Source organism: Malaya genurostris, chromosome 2, assembly GCF_030247185.1.
Source record: "Malaya genurostris strain Urasoe2022 chromosome 2, Malgen_1.1, whole genome shotgun sequence".
In the NCBI taxonomy this organism is placed as follows: Eukaryota; Metazoa; Arthropoda; class Insecta; order Diptera; family Culicidae; genus Malaya; species Malaya genurostris.
Window position 1 is genome coordinate 5,259,306 of NC_080571.1, and position 21,672 is coordinate 5,280,977.

The following is a 21,672-nucleotide window of genomic DNA, read 5'->3' on the forward strand; positions in this document are numbered from 1 at the left end:
TCACTCACTGAAACTTGCCAATTCATCAGAGTTGCGCCGGTTGAAATGAATTTTCCAACGCGACCGACACTTGAACTATCAGACGAAAGAGAAAAAGAGCCCCGTGAGACCGGCCTAATCACTTTGGCATTCGTCTGCGGCTGGCGCTGGCTGATGTGATGGAGTCGACTGGAAGCGCGCCGACAGCTGAACCGCTGCCTGGACACTTATCGCAGTCAGTAGTAAGACAACCGTCGCGCTGCGAACATCGGGTAGAATTTGGTCTCCTCAGTACTGTAAATTCATTCGTATTTGCTAGCCAGTTACGTTTTGTTTGTTATTAGATTATGAATGTTAATTAGTTGTACAATTAATAATATTGAATAATTCCCGGTTTTAAGTCATGCAGTTCAGTACTCGTGTTGGTTTGATTAATGTGCAAATAAAGGGCATTGCAGTGAATTATTAATTCGCTTATCGAAGAAACGGAGATATTTTCAGTGAAACGTACCCCTTGCTGACAACATTGCATCTGGCAATACTACATTTATGGCATACATTTCTCTATCTGTGCCTGGTTGGTGCGAACAGTCTGCTGTCATTCTGACCTTGTTTGTTTTGAATCAGAGTTCGCGAATCGACACACTGTGAATGAATGTGCGTTCGATTTCGGAAGCAGAAAGAGAGTGAGCATTTTTCGGAGTGAACCGGAGCGGATTTGTCACTCGCCAGGAGAAGGAAGGGAGAGCTATACGCACAAAAAGGAAACGCAAGGATAGTATTGCAAGAAAAAAAAGCAGAGAAGTGTTTCATTGGAACAGAAACGGAGCTCAAGTGTTATTTAGTGTTTATATAGTTGAAATCTTCGAAATCTAGTGAGACAATAGTCTTCGTTGGATCCGGGAGTACATCCAACGTAAATCAAGATGAATAAGCTAGACTACGATGTAGATTGCTTAGAAATAAGGTAATTAACACGCCAACGTAGGATTATTGATTATAGGAGACTAGCCCCTTAATTTTCCTGCTACACAGTGTTTAATTTTTGCTTGCACACAGACCGATTCCACCCCCTTTTCCGCCCAACTCACATCCCTAGTTCACGGTCTGCTGTTTTGTACGGCATTATCATTGTTGGCACTATCGAATGATAGTGGACTTTTAAGTGGTGCTCGAAAGTGTGGATCGCTTTTTTGGCAAGTGTCATAGAAACATGCTGCTTTTTCTTTTGATCTGCGCTTAAGTAAAAGAAGAAGAAGATGAGGAAGCATGTCAACGAATTGACAGTTCTCAGTCCTTTTCCTTTTTTCCGCTGTCAAAAGACAAAGTAGTGGAAAAAGCTAACCAACCAACAATCCAACATTAGAACGCAAAATCTCGAAATTTGCAATCTGCTTTTTTTCTGATCTCTGTCCACTCTTTCTCTTCTTCGCCTTCGCAGTGACGACCTGATAAGCATGGCCGAGGACAATACACTAGGTAAGTTTGTGCGTTTGCATCGGCATCGAAAGAAAAAAAGCAAATTAACCTCCCTCCTCGGCCCAGTATCGACCACTCACCACCCACTTATTTTCGCAGGTGACTTCTCACATATCGACGATGAGCTGCAGTTTGTGAAAAATGACGGTAATATATTCTAAAAACTTTTCCCCTTGCTCCTGTTTTTTTTTGTAGGCTTGTGCGAGTGCAACTGTAGTATTCTGTAACCCTATCAAGTGTATGAACTAGAAAGCATAATTCTTGGTAAATTAAAACATAATAAAAGTGAAAGTTTTCGTGTCGTGTGTTTTGTGCTGTCGAATCGAAGAAGCACAAGCAAAACAGTATGTCAAATGTGCTTTAGAACCAGTCGTCATGAAAAGATAACACATTATCAAACAAGACAAGCAGGATAGAAGTGGAAGAAAAACAAGTGAAAATCCCTGCCTTGAAAGAACGTAGTTTTCTCTCTGTTTGAAATATGTGTCTAGAGTCAAGTGTGTCATGATGATGCTCCTCAATCTACGTCTTACATATATTTGTGCACTACTCTGATGATTGCCAACCGACTGTTAGTGTGTGCTGTTTGCGTGTATCTGTTTGCACAATGAAGTAACGCTGCATGTTCTTCTGTCGAAAATAGAACGTCTTTTATTGTGATATTACCGTTGCAACTCGCCACAGCGACAAAAAAGAAATACTACCGAATGATTCACTACTTTGGGATGGGCGTAATGTGCGTTGTGGAAGAAAAATGTATCTGCAGAGATGATAAAACTAAATCGTTCCTTTGCCTGCGTAATTCCGTTCGTCGAGATTTAAATGCGAAGAGTGATAAAATTGTTTTTGTTTCCATTATGTCGTTGCCGCAATGATGTCTGAAATGCCGTTGTGATCGTATTATTCAGGATCGTTCTTTCTTGGAACAAGTTTCAATTTTTTAGTTCGGGCTGATTGTTCTCTAACTGGAACTGTCTTATGTTTCTCAAGGATCAACTTTAGCTGAATAGTAAAGCTATATAAATAAGCATTGAAACGCATTCTAACACAAATAATTTGATAAAATGTTCCATACTATTTTTTTTGTTTTAAATATTCCTCATAATTAAAAAAAATTTCATGTAGACGTGAATGGAAAGATTTGTCTGAGTGAATCAAATCAATTCAAAACAATCACAAAATATCAAATCCGAATGAAAAACAATTTGAACAAAGAGTATGAATTGAAAAGTTCATATGTACCAATGAGTCACTATTATTGTTCTGATCAACGTCAGAATCAATTTTCTGAAAATGTTAACTCGCAGCCTCTGAAAACGTTAAGAAATCACGCAAACCATTCACTATCTGCATGATATTATAATGACTTTATGTGGCATTCTACTACATGTGGAAGAAACGCAGGTATTCTCAAACTGTGATCCCCGTGGAACTTCAGTGCCATAGTGAGGGTGAGGCGAGTGAGGCGATCGCCTCGGGCGCCAACATCCAAGGGTCGCCAAAATATGATGGAATTGGTAAAAATTTGTTGCACAATTAGCTTTTTAAAATATTTTTTTTCCGTATTTTTCCGAAAAAACTGATTTATATTAAGTTTAACATTAGAATTGTACTGTTACATGAATTGTATGAGATGCCTCCGTAATCATAATCATTTATTTACCTAAAAATGCTACTCTATAGCCATTTAGATTACAGAATACCGTAGCAATTATCTTTCATGATGGTTTTCTGTTGGATGGTCGTGCTGCTGCAGGTGTCTACTGTCGTGAAATCTGATTGTCGCATTCACTTGGTGGTACTGTGTTCCAAGCAGAAATCTACACTTCAGCAGAGAATCTGTGGTACGCGAATTTATTTTTGTTTCGACGGTCAGGTAGTTTTGAAGGTATTCAGTTCAAATGATTCACGGTCGAATCTAGTGATCGCATTTCGAACTCAAATGCATTTCAAATACTGATGGCGAAGCTTTCAAACTTGCGCTCAGACAAAAGTATTTTTACCAGATTTGAATCTGAGAATGTCAAAATGTCTACTCCATTTTTCCAAGCATTATTGCAGTATTCTTCATGCGATTACGGTACTTCATAATATCTGGTATGCAACTGTCCCACATTGACACAACCACGTATCCGGGTTTTTGGTTCGCCATACATGGTTCAATTTGTGTATGGATATCTTGAATTAAAGGATATTGTATCGTTTCTCACCCAATGTGGTAAGGAGCTATAGTCAGACACTAAATGATTTTTTGGGGTGCCGTATTTTTTTCTGCTCATACATATTGCGAATAGTTCTACATTCTTCCAGGAATGGTGTTGCTTTTGTAAAATCTCTAAATCCTCTTGGGAGCTGGAGGTTTGTTGAAACGTGCATTTTGGCACCTGCAGATCGTTCAGCATCCTCCCGCGAAGCTGAGCGAATTATTTCTTTTTGCTTTGTGCAGTTTTCCAATTTCGCCCACTGCACAGTTCCTTTCCATTCTCTTTTATTCTCACCTTCCCATCAGGAAAATGATCAGGCAAAACATGAGGTTTTGAAAACATGATGGAACTGGTGAAAATTTGTTGTACAATTTTACAGCCATTTAGAATAGAGAACTGCTATTTAGCGACAACCGTAAAAATTAAACGCCCCCTTCTCGATTGTGGATGGATACTAGGACCAAGCGAAAAGCAAATTTTCAAAGAACAAATCTACGAAGCACTTAAAGAGTGTTTTAGAAATAAGAATTTATAAAAGAAAAGAAATCCACTGTTTTGAGCGTCCTCTACAGTACGCATTTTTAAAGTTAAGCTTGGATAAAAAGGATTTCTTTCGTGATTGAATTGCCCATTGAGAAAGTTCCCTTTTCACCAAAAATTTACTCTTTGACAGGGATTGCCATTCCTGAAACTAAATTTAATAAAAATATGCGGGTGCGTAGATTTCCGTACTACTATTTACTGCACTAATATCTCCACATTTTAAGTCGAAAATTACGATGACTTGCAAAAAATATATTTATGGCATTTTTAATTTGTACAAAAAAGCACATATTTTGTTTCATTTTTTCTTAACGTTTCGCCATCGGCTCAACAGTGCTTAAAGCAGTTCAAATTGAACTGCCATCTCCGTCTAGCAGCTCAATTTGAACCACTAAGCAGCCGCAAAGTTTACGTTTTTCATGTAACGGCTTTACAGATATTACACCTTTTCAAAAACACGCCCACGAAGTCTGAAGCACACGCTCGTGTGCCGTGTTGCTACTAGATCGAGAGTCGTATGCTTCGAAGAACCAGCTCGCGATGCTGGTTCATCTGCTGGTTCATGAGCTAGCTCGTGAGCTGACTCATGTGCTAGCTCATGTGCTGACTTGAGTGTCCGTTTTTTTATTTAATAATTTAATATAATTTTTAAGCACGCAGTATCCGCTCTCGTATTGTCTCTTGTCAGTAGGTGGACTACACAAATAGTACACGCTCATGAGTCTGGTTTTAAAAGCACAGCACACGAGCTTAATAGGCACACACTGCAAATATAGAGCAGCTCGCAGCTGCTCCTTTTTGATGGCAAATGATGGAAATGTTGAAAACTTTGATGTGTTTATATTTACATTTACGAAAAAATGAAAATTTGAATTTTGAAACCTTTAGAAATAGATTTAACGTAGGTATATGCTAATTCTTCCTTTTGCTTTATGAATCTTATGAAAATTATCCACTTGGCTGGAATATGATCTTAAAATGGGTTTTCAGTAAGATACTGTGGAGTTTACAGTTCCATTGCGAGATTTATGATGTAATACTCAAGACTGCTACAAATATTTAATAAAATTAAAAATGTTAATTGGAATAATCTTACTGAAAAAATAATGTCAGATCATCTTCAAGGTGTTGATTAAAAAATTGGTAGGGGCGAATATTTTTGAGTTCGCTTTGGGCACCCGAAACATACACTACGGCTCTGCGTGGAACCCTCGAAGTAGCTTTTGGGGGCCGCAAATCATTTTCATGAACACCTTCGAGCTCCTCGGATGAATCCCAAATGATGAACGATTTTTTGTTTTTTGGGATGCAACAAACTGTTTTGTGTCTTTCATTTATCCTACAAAATCAATAACTTTTTAACCACGACCTTGTTCCTACTCTTAAGTTTTAAGTAGCAAACTATAGGTCTCAGGCAATAATAGACGACTCTTGGGATAGACACTACCTATTAATGTCAAATCAAACACCAATCCTCGGTATGCAATTCAGAAAAAAAACATCAAAAGACTTCGAAATGGAAATTAAATCAAGAACATAGAATTCATTCTATAATAAGTGCTTGATCCCAAGTGCTTAACGAAACCCATTCCACTAAGTTTGAGTAAGAAAAACATGTCGTTTACGTACAAAAGGGCCTAAATCGGAACTCTGTCATAAACTAATTTGAAATATGTGCTTTGTTCACGTTTCGTTGGAAAAAATCATGGAAAGACTTAAGGACGAACAACGCTTACAAATCATTGAATTCTATTATCAAAATCAGTGTTCTGAGAATAAACTTCGATGTTTTTATAGTCATCAGAACCGCCCTACGGAGCAGGCTAGATTTCGCATTCTTATTGGATATAAAACAACCTACTCGTTTGCGTAGGCCGGGGATCTCCCACAATGTCGTCTTTTTGGGCCATAGTAAAGCTGGAGGAAGATCCGCATTTTTATTGACAAATTGTCTTCTGCGATGAACCACTTTTTTGGTTGAATGGATACGCTAATATGCAAAATTGCCGAATTTTGGTGCGATGAGTAACCAATACAATACAGGAGCTGCTATTGCATCCCGAAAAATACACGGTTTATGGACCGGAGGAATCATTGGCCCATGCTTCTTCAAAGATGAGGCTAAGAATAACGTTACCGTCAATGGTGTTCGCTATCGTGCGAAGATTACCGACTTTTTTTACTCAAAAATAAAATAGCTGAATATGGTTGACATGCGGGTTCAACAAGTCGGTACCACATGCCACACAGTACTCGAAAAGATGAACATATTGCGAAATGAATTTAATGAACAATTCATCTCTCGCTTTGGATCAGGAAATTAGCTGTCTAGGTCGTGCAATTTGACTACATTGGATTTTTTTTTGTGGGAGTATGTCAAATCTCGATAAATCGATATTGATTCAAGTAATAGAAGATAACATCATACGTGTTCTTTTGACTTTTCGTATAGATCGCCTAAAACGTATTGGTGGCCGATATTTACATTAAATCATTTTTAACAATAATTGGCTAGGATTTATTTTTAATCTCCAATGAAGGTTTGATACTTTTTGTTAATGTTCTGTTTTTTTTATGAAACCTAGAAACCAAACACCAAAAAATCACCCTTTATATTTCACATACTATGATTAGATGAAACGTTGCACACGGCTTCAGTGTGGCAACAAGCACGTACCCAGAGGGGGGCCCCTTCCGAAATCAGAAACAGAAACAAAAACAATATTTGATACAAAGCGAACAGCGTCAAAACAGAATAAAATTAAAAATTTAATATAATAAGACGCTAAATCGTACTGGATGACTGAAAAGAGAAGGTGTGCGAGCTAACCATAGTTGGGCAAAATTCTGCAAATGAGAAAAATATCCTGCCGCTGGATTTCGCACATACTTAAAAAGACGAACGCAAGTGCACTTCGAGTACATGTTTGGCTGGATCTTGCCAGTGAAATAAATGATTACCCGACAATGCACTTAGGCTTAATGAGTCGTAAATATCACGATCCATCACAAGTCTTGTGGATTTTTGAAATGGACATTTGGAAGATCTTAGACATGTGGGATTGAAATAACATGATAGCAAACGTTAAGAAATGTAATACAATAACCTTTTCTCGGTCACAGTCACAAATTTTATTTAAATACCTAATAATGATAGTTCCATTGTAAAAGTTTAAGGTGTCGATTAAAAACACCGGCAAAAGGCGCGCCGGAAACTATCTACTTAAGCAATCTTCAGTAACATTATTTTTTCATCTTAGGGCCCCTCCCGAAACAAAATCCTGTGTGGCAAACAATTTAAACGAATAAAGAGACCGATTCGATTCAAGTCTGAGCTTTGAAAAGTGCGAATATATTTTAATGTGCACGTTCCCTAAGCTTCCCTAAATTGGTTTTCAGTCACACGACTTTTTTATAGTTTTTTAGTTTTTTTAATGAATTCAATCGATTTCTTACTACTTCTTCTTCGATACCATTTTATGTTACAACGATTTGGAAAAAAGTGCGTACAAAAAATTTATTCATTCTTTTTAAAAATCAATCTTGAGTCGAATTGTTCTCCAAAAAAAGCGGGTGGGTAATGTCACAGACATAACTGGAGGACATGAATATAAACCAAACTGACATGCTTCTTCCACACTAGCCCGGGTTGGCGATTTAATACATAGGGTGCTTGTCGAGCCTCGATCTGGAAGGATGCTTAGAGTCGATAGGATAGTAGCACGACCCAAATTCCACAACAGGAATGTAATATCAAGGCTTTGCTGTCTTGCACACTTTCGAACATGGATGATCGATTGTGCGATGTTTGTAACTTTTATTGCTTCGCCTTCAGGATTATAACGGTGCATCAATTCTAAAGTACGACTTATTGTAGACTCAGATACTCAGTCGAGGTGAACTTCGTTTGATCCTTTGAGAATATTTTAATGATTCTAAAAAGAACTGATAAGCGGAATTCATACAATGTTCACCACTGTTGAGTCTTTTTCGCCATAATTTATTTATCTCCACCAGAACTAGAATTTCGGGCCAGGACTTGATCCTGGAACTAGATTCAAGAAGTAAAATCAAAATCTTGGATCGGCTCAAAATTCAGCGTAAAATTTAGGTTCGGAGTTTAGATAAAAAAAATCGGTGACAAATTTAGAATCCAGGTTACGAAGTCAAAAAACCAGCTCCAGAATTCAGAATTAGTATTCAGTTCTAGAGTCATAGTTTTTAATTCTGAACCTGTAATCAGTAACTAAGTTCTGAAACTAAATTGTAAACCTGAAATAAAGTTCAGAACAAATAGTCACAACTTCAGTTCCCTGCTGCCGCTGGTTGAAGGCGACTATTCCTCACGACGTCCGAGAGACGAATGAGAAAACGATCTGAACATTTGAGACTTTACACCACGCAGAAGGTCTGTTTTTGCTGTTGTTGGTTGAAGGCGATTGCTCGCCACGACGTTCGATATGCGAATGAGAGTTCGACCTTTGCGTATGAGGCATTACACCATGCAGGAAGTGGATCAGCGTCATTTCACCGAAAGCCATTTCGCTGAAAGCTGTTTCGTCGAGTCATTTCACCGAAAGGGTTATTTCGCCGAATGGCATTTCGCCGAATGCCATTTCGCCGAATGCCATTTCGCCGAATGCCATTTCGCCGAAAGAGTCATTTCGCCGAATCCTGAAATCGTACTAAAATCGTAATTGGAATTGATTTAAAATAAAGACAAATGAAAGATGATAGCATTAACACCCGTTTTGTTGACCTACAATCAGTGGCGTACCGAAGAAATTTGGCGCCGGGGCAAAATAAGAGATTTACCGCCCCCATCGTTCGTTCGTGAGTTGAACTTCATCTCCGGAAAGACGACTGGGTTGAGCAAAACAAAAGGTCCCAAGGATCAGTTCGCCGCCCCCTAAAAACGTTGCGCCCGGGCCAGTGCCACCTCACCCCCCCCCCCCCCCCCCTCAGATACGCCACTGCCTACAATTGTACTTCTTGAATAAAAATTAATTCATGAACCTCAGAACGGAGTTCCCAAGAAAGCTTGTTTACTATTAGCTACTAAGCATCAAAGCAATTACATAGGTGTGTCTACCAGGCATATGTATGTGGTATTTTCTGTTTAGTGAAAATGAAAAAATATCTAATGCGGCTACGCCACACCGGATTTGTGTCGCCGAGCCATCTTGACTTCGGTTATGTGGCTGCACCACATCAGTTACACAGGAGACATGATCCTTTCGGCGAAATGACCTTTTCGGCGAAATGACTTTTCGGCGAAATGACCTTTTCGGCGAAACGACTTTCGACGAAATGACCTATTCGGCGAAATGACCTATTCGGCGAAACGACTTTCGGCGAAATGACCTATTCGGTGAAACGACTTTCGGCGAAATGGCTTTCGGTGAAATGACCCACTCCCGTATTCTTCCAATGATGTAGGATGATATGGATTTGTAAAACCCCTAAACCAGGGATTCCCATAGTGGTTGATATAGACCCGTTGGGGTCGATATCCTTTTTGCGGAGGTCGACGTGAACGAGAACTGACTATGGCGGTCGACGAGGTCAACCCCCTGTTGTTTGATATAAGTTGTAATTTGAAATATTTACGCTAAAAAGTTGTGTTTATTTGACCATCCGCAGAAATTCGTAAGTATTTTACATCAATACTAAAAAAAGCAAAAAATTGAATTTTCAATGGAATTTGTTGGTGGGGGTCTGAGGCCTAAGCTAATTTTAGTATAGGGGTCCATGACCCAAAATAGTTTGGGAACCCCTGCCCTAAACCCTTTGGTGGCCTGAATGTTCAAATAAATATTATTATCTTTCAACTATAATCTCTAAATCGTTCTGAAATGCAAAATAATTTATTTCTTTCCGATTAATGTTCCATCAGAACAATAGTAAAAAGCCCGGACAAGCCACACATCCTCAAATAACCAAGGGAACGGACTACTTGATCCCGTTTTGCTTAGATTCCTGATTTCTAGACTGTTTCAAAAAATATGATACTGTACTGACAAATTCATGTCCTATCTTCTTTCTACGTGATAAAGAGATACAGCTAAATGACTGTTGATGTTAAATTCTTTCTCTACTAGAAATTTAAATTTTTTTTCCGTACGTTTTAGCTCTAATTTCTTATTGCTCAATAAATAGTTCATTAAATACCAAACTACAAGCATGATCCTAATTGATCAAACGATTTATAACTTATTTTCTGGTAATTGTTGGAAAGGAAATAGACAATTGCTTGCAAACCATGTTAAAGTTACAGTTCTTCCACAATGCACTCGCCTACGGTTGGAAAAATGTAATCCTACTTCGGCACTAGTTGTATTTGATTTCAATTGTTTTTTCTTCTTTTTTTATTACTTTCTCTTCTCTTTCTGTGTACCAACCAACTCCAACAACATCAACTACAACAACAACAACAACCATTCACACAGGAATGCTAGCACTAAGATTAATTCAAGTGGCAGATAGCTTAGACTCACCAAACTTTATCACAGGATCACCAGCTAATTCCTACCCAACGCTAACCAACTCGAGCAACGATCCTAATCAATGTAATTGTTTTTCTTTAATCTGTATTTACCTGCCCTAATGTTCCACTAGTGGTGCAACGAACCTGTACAGTGTTTCTGATTATCAACCATGCTAGTGATGGTCTAAATCCGCATAATTGATCTTCAGTTGCTAGTTTTTTTGTTTAGAAGCTAGACGAAAACACCACCGCTGGACCGCATTGACATGTTCGTTGCGTGCTGGTGGAGGTAAAACGAACCCCCAAACCAATTAATAATAACATTGTTTATTTTTCTACCTTCCGTTGTCCATTTTTTTTCTGCGCATGCGAAAAACGAAAACCGCACCCTTTGATCATCGCACCAGGCTCGTTCTTTGTGATTAAGAAAAACAACGACAACGTGAAGCAAAGTAGGCCTACCGTCAACATCAGCAGAACGGGCCCAAGGTCGGCCAGCGACTGCCCCAGTGACACGAGCCTGAATAGAAAGGTAAGTCTATTATTTATAAGTATTTATGGGATAATTTTTTCTCGCGAGACTTGAGGTGAGAGTTTTCGGCACTCATGCATCTTTATCCAAGCAGGATCGTGCAAAGTTTCAATTTTGTTTTTGGTTTTGAGGATTGATGTCTCAGAACAAAAATTAGGCATCACGTTAAGTTCAATGCAACTGAACGATAACAGCGGCGGTAGACAAAAAAGCACAATTTATTATCGATAAGAAATAATTTCGGTCTTGGCCGTTCCTTTACTGTACGTGGGAGACTGCGGTGCAGCTGAAATTCCTTGAATAAATCAATCTCGATCGACACTTGTAAGCAGTCCCCATAGGTTGGCGACGTGACCGTTTAGCGCTTCATGCACGAGTCATCCACCACAGTTAGCATGTCTAAGCCGATTCGAAAAAATAAAACATAGTGATGGAAATGCATAGCATAATATAGAATTGCTGAATTTTATCACCTTCGACGAGATGATCGTCTATTAGGATCGGTTACGACGTTATTCGGTTTTAAAGGCAAACAAATAATTAGGTTAATTACTGTCTAGATCGCTGATACTGAGAATACAACGCATGATTGCTTCAGCAAACGCTGCTCGTTCCAAAACAGACGAAAGAAGTCCGAAAGTTTGTCCTGTATAGGAAATAAACTGCTACCGAGTGTCTTTCGAACGGAAAACATTATCAGCTATAATAAGCAATTAGTCATCCGCTGTAAATTACCACTAATTTACAGCTTCCTTCGTTTTGCATCAATACTGGCACGATAACAAACAAAGTAATCGATTAGAACCGATAAGAACCTTCGGATCTCAGAAGAAAAACATAGTTCAAGGCGGGATTTTGAAGTTTAACGATGTTTTGGGGCCAAGCCTTGGCTTCACATTCGATTCACTCTCGCTAAACCCCTTCATCCCAGCAGGGCATCACTGATTTGTTCCCAGGCAATGCAATTAAATTCTGAGACAGAGCAGGCGGCGTAAAAAATCGTGTTTACGTGTTCAGCCTGTTCGTAGCCTCCGTTGCATTCTGTTAGTCATACGAAACGCACGAGATGCCAACTAAAATCTTAACCTTTTTACACGTTCGACTGATCTAAGAGAGCGGCAGGCATTTTACGGAGTTCGATGTGTTACAGCATGTGAGGCATTCTCAAATGTTTAATAAAGATTCATTCATAGAATGACCTCTGCAAATCCAACAAGGCAGTGAGAGGGTTAAACTATCTTAATTGAACACATGTGTGTAGTAGGCCTGGAACGTGCTGCTGCCGGCGATTGGTGTATAGATTCAGCCGATGGGGATTTTTTTCACGCTCGCCACTGCTGTAGGGTTGTTCCCCGGCCCTCGAACTAATCTGTGTCTGGAATGCAAAAATTTCCCCTTCCACTGAATGGAATTGTTTGTAGGTGTTTACATGTTTTAAATTCATTTTCTGTAAAATTTTATGTTCGATCTAAAGTCATTTTAAAGCTTATTTTCTGCTTCTAAAATAAAGTCGCTGTGAATCAGAATGTCGATGGTAAAAAAATCATCCGGAACAGTTTATAAACCAAAAATTAAATTTGATTAGATTTTTGTCACAACTATGAGATAATAGTTAAAAATATAAAATTGGTTTCGTTGCATTACGGTGTGGTGGTCGTCTTGGTGAAATGATCACTTACTTTGCAGAAGATTAAAAATATTTCCTCCAAGCAATAACAATGTAATGTTCGAGTACAAAGCACTAAGGAATGTATCGAAAATAATCTATCCACATACATTTGTGTTGTACGCATGTATTCGTGATGGTTTTTTTATGCTAAGATCACAGCATGCTGTGCATTTGGCTGACAGCTTTCGTTTGTTTGTGAGGTTGAAATTCTGCGTTTTCAAAATGTCGCGTATTGAAAAGGGCGTGAAAATTAAGGTTCTGGACACATGGCTAAGTGAGAAAGGTATTACTATGCGAACATTGGCGAAGCGGTTTGTTTCATCATGCCAATGTTAAAACCGGGGGCGGCCCGTTTGGCATAAGGTCATTTGGCATAACGCTGTTTGGCATAATGGTTATTTGGCATAATGATCATTTGGCATAATGCCATTTGGCATCATAATAATTGGATTTGCAATATTTTATTCTAATGAAAATTTTCGTATGTGTTTCGATCGATTGATGTTGTGCAAGGAAAACTCGAACGAAATATGTGAAAACTTTTCATATAAGCAACTCACTTAGTGCCAGCACAATATTCTGTTCGTCATAGATGATTCAGGTCGAGAAGGCCGAAGGACGCGAGTGCGCCGGCGACCCGCCGTCGGAAGCGCCGGCCACTGCGGGGGGGCAGCGTCCCCGCAGAAATCACCTCTGTCTAGTTGCGGGCGTTTGCCCGGATTACCCAAAGCTAGGAGCTATCCCTCAGTTCAGTCCGAGCGAGCGGCAGCGAGGTCGGACTTCAACTTATTAAAAACGATGCGGCGTAGCCGCATTAGACCTATCAAAATTGCACTAAATTAGAACAATTTCTATTAAGCAGCATGTTCATCTGTTATGCCAAATGACCATTATGCCAAATAACCGTTATGCCAAATAACCATTATGCCAAACGGCGTTATGCCAAAGGTTATTATGCCAAACGACTTTATGCCAAACGTGGTAGCCCCGTTAAAACCATCATTGACAAGTTTGGGGAACACTATTCTTTGGATGAGCTACCAGGAAGAGGCAGAAAACCCGGTTCTTCCAACCCGAAACTGGACCAGAAAGTGTTATCTCTAATCATGAAGAACAAATCAATGTCAATACGTGATTTGGCCAAAAAAGTAGGAACGAGTGTCGGAATGATCCAGCGTATCAAGAGGCGAAATCACCTGAAGACCTACAAGAGCTTGAGCTTGGACGACCACCCCTGGTTGCTACTCCGTTACTGATCGGGATTAGCTGAAATTGTACAGGGAGTTTTTAGATGATCCATCCTGGGACTGGTAAATCATCCTTCAATGTACATCTTCTGGTAATCCCAGAATTCATTGATCAGTACTGGCGCCGGCCAGGCCCGAACGTAGATCGTCTAAGGGATGGGAAGGGATGTTAGTCCAACACTTGTTGTTACTAGAGGCCGTATATACTACTGCGCACTCCACAAGTGTCACGGGAGAAGGATATTTGTTAGTAAAAAATTCATTATTGGTCGTATTCGCGCGCGACTCAGTATGTTCCGGTTTCAAGATGCTCGGATGCACCACTAAACTCACTGATTTCCCGAGTAAACGTTTCAACAATATCCTATATTGAAGTCCCGGAAAGTCTTGATTCACAGCTCTTATTCGAGTAAAATGAAGAAAGATTTGCAATACTATCGCGTAACGAATAAAAACTTACCTATTTTTTATAAATGAAATTACGCGTTACAAAATAAACGAGTGAATAGGATTTAGACAAAATCGTTGATTCATTGCATTGACATATTCTAAACAGTTGTTATAAAATCATTATTTATTATTTATTATTCTTTATTTTTTTTTTTTTTTTTCAAATAAAATTTTTATTAGGCTCATTTGCTTTAGCTTAACGTGGCCGATTGTCTTGTTGTTAGGGAGAGAGAAAGGGATGCCGTATTACGGGGCGGCATACTCCCCAGTTAGTAAGGGGACATAGGGAGGGTGGGACCTACACAGTATTGAATTGAAATTTGAATACATCATTGGTTTGTGGCATACATCTTTTAGACACATTTTGCGTTCGATGAATCTTCATGTTTTTCAGCTTGTAGCAATGAAGAGATTATTCTGGATTGGGATGCTTCGTTGGTGTGTTCTGACGTTGATGTGACGTTTTTGGGTAGCTTCCAGCAACTCAGTCAGTTCAAGACAGGTGCATGCTCCGAAGCATCGTTTACACAGGCCATACTTCCAGCAACGTAAAGAAGAGTGCGGTAGAGCTGTAGACGAGAAAGAGATAGGGAGAGCACTAAATTTGAGCATTGATAGTTTTCAAGAAGTTATAGATGAGAGTCATATAAGGAAGATTTCGAGTTGCCAAGACGTCGCGGACTGGTACGAAGGGTGGTATACCTCGGGCCCGAAGGGAACCTATGAGTTGGGACCTGGCATCACAATACTCGACACATGTCCAAACAACATGTTCGAGTCATGATAACCCTCACCGCAAACGCAGACACCACTCTCAGCGAGCCCCACACGACGGAGATGCGCGCTGAACATATAATGATTAGACATGAGCCTTGACATTACACGAATAAAGTCTCGGCTCACGTCTAACCCCCGGAACCAAGCTTTCGTCGATACCTGTGGGATTATTGAGTGTAACCATCGTCCCAGAGTTCCACTATTCCATGTATTCTGCCAGCTAGCTAGAGTTTTCTGACGACAGCAACTGAAAAATTCATTGAAGCAGATTGGTCTTTCATAGATATCACCTTCTAGTGCGCCCACCTTGGCTAACGAGTCCGCCCTCTCATTGCCCCGTATGGAACAATGTGAGGGGACCCAAACCAAGGTAATCTGGTATGATTTTGCAGATAAAGCACTCAATTGTTCCCGTATTTTCCCCAGGAAATACGGTGAGTGCTTTCCAGGCTTCACTGAACGGAGAGCCTCAATGGAACTGAGACTGTCCGATACAATGAAGTAGTGATCTGTGGGCAGAGTGTCAATGATCTCAAGGGTATACTGAATTGCAGCTAGTTCTGCGACGTAAACTGAAGCTGGATCACTGAGTTTATAGGAAGCGGTGAAATTTACATTGAATATACCGAAGCCAGTGGACCCGTCTAGATATGATCCGTCAGTGTAAAACATTTTATTACAGTCGACTTCTTTAAATTTATTATTAAAAATTTTTGGGATCTCTTGAGGGCGTACAGGATCCGGGATTCCACAAATTTCTTCTTTCATGGATGTGTCGAAAAGCACAGTAGAATTAGAAGTATCCACAAAATGAACACGATTGGGAACAAACGAAGAAGGATTTATATTCTGAGCCATGTAGTCAAAATACAAGGACATAAAACGGGTTTGTGAATTAAGCTCGACGAGCTTTTCAAAGTTTTCTATCACCATCGGATTCAAAATGTCGCATCGGATTAGCAGTCGATATGAGAGATCCCAGAACCTGTTTTTCAACGGTAAGACGCCCGCCAGCACTTCAAGACTCATCGTATGGGTTGATTGCATGCAACCCAAGGCAATACGTAAACAACGATACTGAATTCTTTCCAGTTTAATGAAATGAATATTCGTAGCGGAGCGGAAACAGAAACATCCATATTCCATTACTGACAATATCGTCGTTTTGTACAAACTGATCAGGTCTCCTGGGTGAGAGCCCCACCAAGTTCCGGTTATTGTACGAAGGAAATTGATTCTCTGTAGGCATTTTCGTTTCAAATACCTAATGTGACATCCCCAGGTACCTTTGGAATCGAACCAGACCCCGAGATATTTAAATGTGAAAACCTGAGCTATGGTTTCACCCCCTAGTTGAAGCTGTAGTTGCGCAGGTTCTCGCTTCCTTGAAAATACAACCAGCTCAGTTTTCTCCGTAGAGAACTCGATACCCATTTGAAAAGCCCATGTCGACAAGTTGTCGAGGGTATCTTGCAATGGTCCTTGGAGATCGGCAGCTTTGGGTCCTATAATAGACACAACACTGTCGTCGGCAAGTTGTCTTAGCGTGCAAGATGTGTTGATACATTCATCAATGTTATTTACGTAAAAGTTGTATAAAAGGGGGCTTAAGCATGAGCCCTGAGGAAGACCCATGTAACTGAATCGCTTTGTCGTCAAATCACCATGCTCAAAATGCATGTGTTTCTCGGACAATAGATTATATAAAAAGTTGTTCAAAACTGGTGAAAGACCATGCTGATGCAACTTCTCAGATAGAACGTTAATGGAAACTGAATCGAATGCCCCCTTGATGTCGAGGAAAACTGATGCCATTTGTTCTTTACGAGCAAATGCCATTTGAATTTCTGTTGAGAGCAACGCTAGACAATCGTTCGTTCCTTTGCCCCTGCGGAACCCAAATTGTGTACCTGAAAGCAATCCATTTGTTTCGACCCAATTGTCTAGACGGAAGAGAATCATTTTCTCCAACAATTTCCGAATACAGGAAAGCATAGCAATCGGCCGATACGAATTGTGATCGGAGGCTGGTTTTCCAGGTTTTTGAATAGTAATAACTCTCACTTCTCTCCATTCGTGTGGGACAATATTACCCTCGAGGAACTTGTTGAATAAATTCAACAAGCGCCTTTTGGCAGAGTCGGGCAGATTTTTCAACAAGTTGAATTTAATTCTGTCTAACCCCGGGGCTCTATTGTTACACGACAAGAGCGCAAGTGAGAACTCTACCATCGAAAACGGTGTTTCGTTTGTATTCAATGTCGCGACGCGGGATATCTTCTGTTCCGGAACAGAATCAGGACATACTTTCTTAGCGAAATCAAATATCCAGCGGTTAGAATATTCCTCGCTTTCGTTCGCGTGATTTCGATTGCGCATGCGACGGGCCGTATTCCAAAGAGTGCTCATTGCTGTTTCTCTCGTTAATCCGTCAACAAACCTTCGCCAGTAACCGCGTTTCTTAGCTTTAATCAGACTTTTCATTTGAAATTCTAACGCCGCGTATTTCCGATAATTATCTGGAGTTCCGTTCCTTCTAAACGAGATGAAGGCTGAAGCTTTTTTCGTTTTCAGCTCTGAGCACTCTTTGTCCCACCATGGGTTGGGAGAACGCATACTAGTTTGCGCGCTAGGTTTCGTCTGAGCTTGAATTGCGGTGTCAAGAATCAAGCCAGTCAAAAATGTATACTCTTCCTCCGGAGGAAGCTCCTGTGATGTTTCTAGTTTCTCAGACATCGAGCTCGCGTAACGTTTCCAATCAATGTTTCGTGTGAAATCGTACGAAACATTGATTGTTTCCGATGGTCTTCCACGGTTGGTGATAGAAACTATGATCGGCAAGTGATCGCTACCGTGAGGATCACAGATTACCTTCCACTTGCAATCTAACTGTAGCGAAGTCGAGCAAAGGGATAAATCCAGCGCACTTGGTTGTGCTGGCGGTCTAGGGTTCCGTGTCATTTCTCCCGTGTTTAGAATTGTCAAATTGAAGTTGTCACACAGATCTTGGATTAACGAAGAACGATTATCATCATATAAGCAGCCCCATCCTGTACCATGCGAGTTAAAGTCCCCTAAAACCAGCCGCGGTGAAGGAAGAAGTTCTATGATGTCTGCAAGCCGACGATGCCCTATCGAGACTCTGGGAGGAATGTAGATAGAAGCTATACATAGATCTTTGCCTTTAATATTAATTTGGCAAGCAACAACTTCAATTCCCGGTGTCGAGGGGAGGTTAATACGATAAAATGAATAGCACTTTTTAATCCCTAAAAGTACCCCTCCATAAGAGTCTTCTCGGTCCAGGCGGATTATGTTAAAATTATGGAAGTCGAGGTTGATGTTAGAAGTAAGCCAAGTTTCACTCAAGGAGAATACATCGCAATTATGAGTATGTATTAAGTGTTTGAAAGAATCAAGTTTTGGGATGATACTTCTGCAATTCCACTGAAGCACAATGATCATATCTTCGATTCTCAGTGGTAAATTATCCATCAAAAGATACGATCGCTGCAAGGAGGGGCCATTGTTCAGTCAACTGTTTTAAAAATGTCCTTACTGTTGGCAGTAGAGCAGTTAGGAAGCTTTTCAGAGGATCAGTAATATTGAAGGCTGTTAATATCCAGTCCACTATATCAGAAAATTTCAATAATCCAGCGTTTGTTGGATTTTCTGGTTGTGCTTTGGGGTCATTCGGGTTTTTTGATGCCCCAGGAAGTGCTGGGTACTCCTTATCATCCCTAAGTTTTTTGAACCCAGGAGGTGTTTGCTTCGGTTTTGAGTCAGCACTTTTTGTTTCCGTTTGGTTCTTTTGTGACGAAGAGGACAGTCTGAGGCCTTTACGAGGAAGCTTGGGAGAAGCCAGATTTTGTCTTTTCCTGCTTCCTTCAACCTGTGTGTAGGAAGGTCCTTCGCCTGGGTCGTCAGAGGTATCCTCTTCAACTGGCAAGATTGCAAACGGGTTCTCAGGGGTCGATGGAGTGGTTCTTTTTAAGATTTCCGCATAAGAACGTTTGGAACGTTCTTTCACGGATCGCTTCAATTTCTCCGCACGCTGTATGTACGTAGGGCACACCGAAAGATCATGAGGATTCTCCCCGCAGTAGCAACACTTTTCCACTGCTCTTCTGCAGAGATCGTCCTCATGGGCCTCTCCGCATTTGCCGCATCGCAGTTTGTTGCAACAATAGGTTGCCGTATGACCTAGCTGTTTGCAGCTTGTACAATGCATTACCCGCGGTACATACAGCCGAACAGGTAGACGAACTCCACTCACTACCAAATAATTTGGAAGTGCAGATCCGGCAAAAGTCACGCGAAATGAGTCCGATTGGTAAAATTTACCATCTATCGATTTGGAGTGCAATTGCTTGCACTCCAAAATTTTCACTGGTTGAAGGTCGGGGTTTTTGAAACGGCCTACCCCGTCCTTCATCAGATCTTCGATTGTCAGACTTTCGTCACGGACCACACCGTCGATCTCCACCACATGAGACGGGACGTACACGCGGTACTCCTTCGTGAACAACTCGCTGGTAGCAATCTCGTTTGCTTGCTTCAGGTCGGACACAACAACGCGTAACTTGTTTGGCGAAACCTTATCTATTGTTTTTATTGCCGAGAAATGTTTTTCCAGGTCCCGAGCAATATTTAAAACTCTGAGAGACTTTAATTTGGGCCGGAAGTATACCACCCACGGACCCCCCGAGCCATCGTCTTGGTAAACTTTTTGGCGAGCAGGCAATATCTTAGAGGGAGATGGAGGCATCGGAGAGGGAGATGGCATTGGAGAGGGAGATGGTATCGGAGGGGGAGATGGTATAGGAGGGGTAGATGGCATCTCGGAAGCAAACTCAGCCTCTAAATGTTCTTCGTTCATTCGTTCAGCTTCGCCCTCCTCCGAGACACCCCCACTGTCATCAATATTCATATTTAAAGTGCGGGAGTAAAGAAGTCTCCCGCACTTGAAATGAGAAAGAAAGAAATAAAATGAAAAGAAAATATATGAATAGTAAAAGTTGAAAGAAAAAGTTTGAGAAAATACTTAACAGTATGTCACGGTAAGCTGTTAGGTGAGTTGCTCCTTCACTCCTTCGTTGTGCTTCAGCGTGACCTTGACTCAGGATTTGGCTGCTGCGATGCGGGTAGCAAACAATAGAAATAACTGCTGCCCGAGGATAGCACAATAGCGTCTACTGTCGATACCGATACAAAACCGGTGCACAGACAGAACTCACTTGCGGGGATGCTACTTTTTATCACTTTTATTTAATGCCTATACTACAGCCTCTGCTGTGATAGGCACCTTCGTCTTACCGATGTCGATTGTTAAAAAAACGCGTGTGCTCACTTCGAACATTCGGTTACGAATGATTATTCTTTATTATTTCCGCTTTATTATTTTAATTACTTATTAATTATTAATTGGTTATATTGGTTGATCTGAGCAGCCGGCTACCGAGAAAAATCTTAATTTATTGTTTGAAATATTAGTATCAAGTGTTTTTTACTACGTGTTCAAAATATCGATATATGTTATCTCTGTTATTAACTTTGTAATATCAACGGATTTGCGCAATAGTTTTAGATTATTTATTTTTTTATCATTCAATTTATAATCCTGACAGACAATCAATAATATGGAAGAAGAAAACATTCCAAATAAAACTTTTTTTCGAAGTTAGACGGAAATTGACAGGTTGAATGAAGAGATAATTTAGTGAAATAGAGTAATCAGAAATGAAACATTGAAAATATCTGATAACTGAAAGGAAAAAGAAACTCCTGCAATTGTCGCCTTTTACGACATGGAAGCAGGAACCCAGTGGATCTATTCTTGGTTAATTTTTTTCCGCCGGATTCCACACGGCATCTAGGCTGGTACTGTCCGGAGAGAGCAAATAGGTACTATCAATCTCCTAGTGGACCCCAGCCCCTGAAATCACCTGAAGACCTACAAGAAGCAGAAAAACTCGAAACAAAGTGTAGAACAGAAGAAGCGAGCAGCAACAAGGGCCCGGAAATTGTATTCGCGTCTTTTGCAGTATCCGGATGCATGCGTTTTGATGGACGATGAGACTTATGTAAAGGAGGACTTAAAAACCGTTCCAAGTCCACAATACTTTACTGTCATCGTTGGGAAGGATGTGAGCGATGCGGACAGGTCGATTCAAGTGGAGATATTCGGTCGAAAGGTACTGGTATGGCAAGCAATATGATCCTGTGGTTTGAGGTCAACCATTTTTTCCACTACCGGACTATAAATGCAAAAATCCATCGATCTGTGTGTCTCCAGAAGAGATTGC

The 21,672-nt window shown here is 40.4% G+C and overlaps 1 protein-coding gene across 3 annotated transcripts in view; it reads left to right on the forward strand.

Moving 5' to 3' along the window:
- Positions 1-233: 233 nt before the first annotated feature.
- Positions 234-21,672, forward strand: part of LOC131432817 (upstream stimulatory factor 2-like) — a 60,685-nt gene continuing 39,246 nt past the window's right edge. For 2 of the 3 annotated variants that reach the window (XM_058599349.1, XM_058599350.1), the window contains exons 1-5: positions 234-946; positions 1,421-1,458; positions 1,558-1,605; positions 10,655-10,774; positions 11,100-11,224. In XM_058599349.1, the coding sequence (XP_058455332.1) occupies positions 906-946; positions 1,421-1,458; positions 1,558-1,605; positions 10,655-10,774; positions 11,100-11,224 (372 nt within the window). In that variant the 5' untranslated portion in view covers positions 234-905. The remainder of the gene's footprint in view (positions 947-1,420; positions 1,459-1,557; positions 1,606-10,654; positions 10,775-11,099; positions 11,225-21,672) is intronic. The other variant, XM_058599351.1, reaches the window with a different exon arrangement.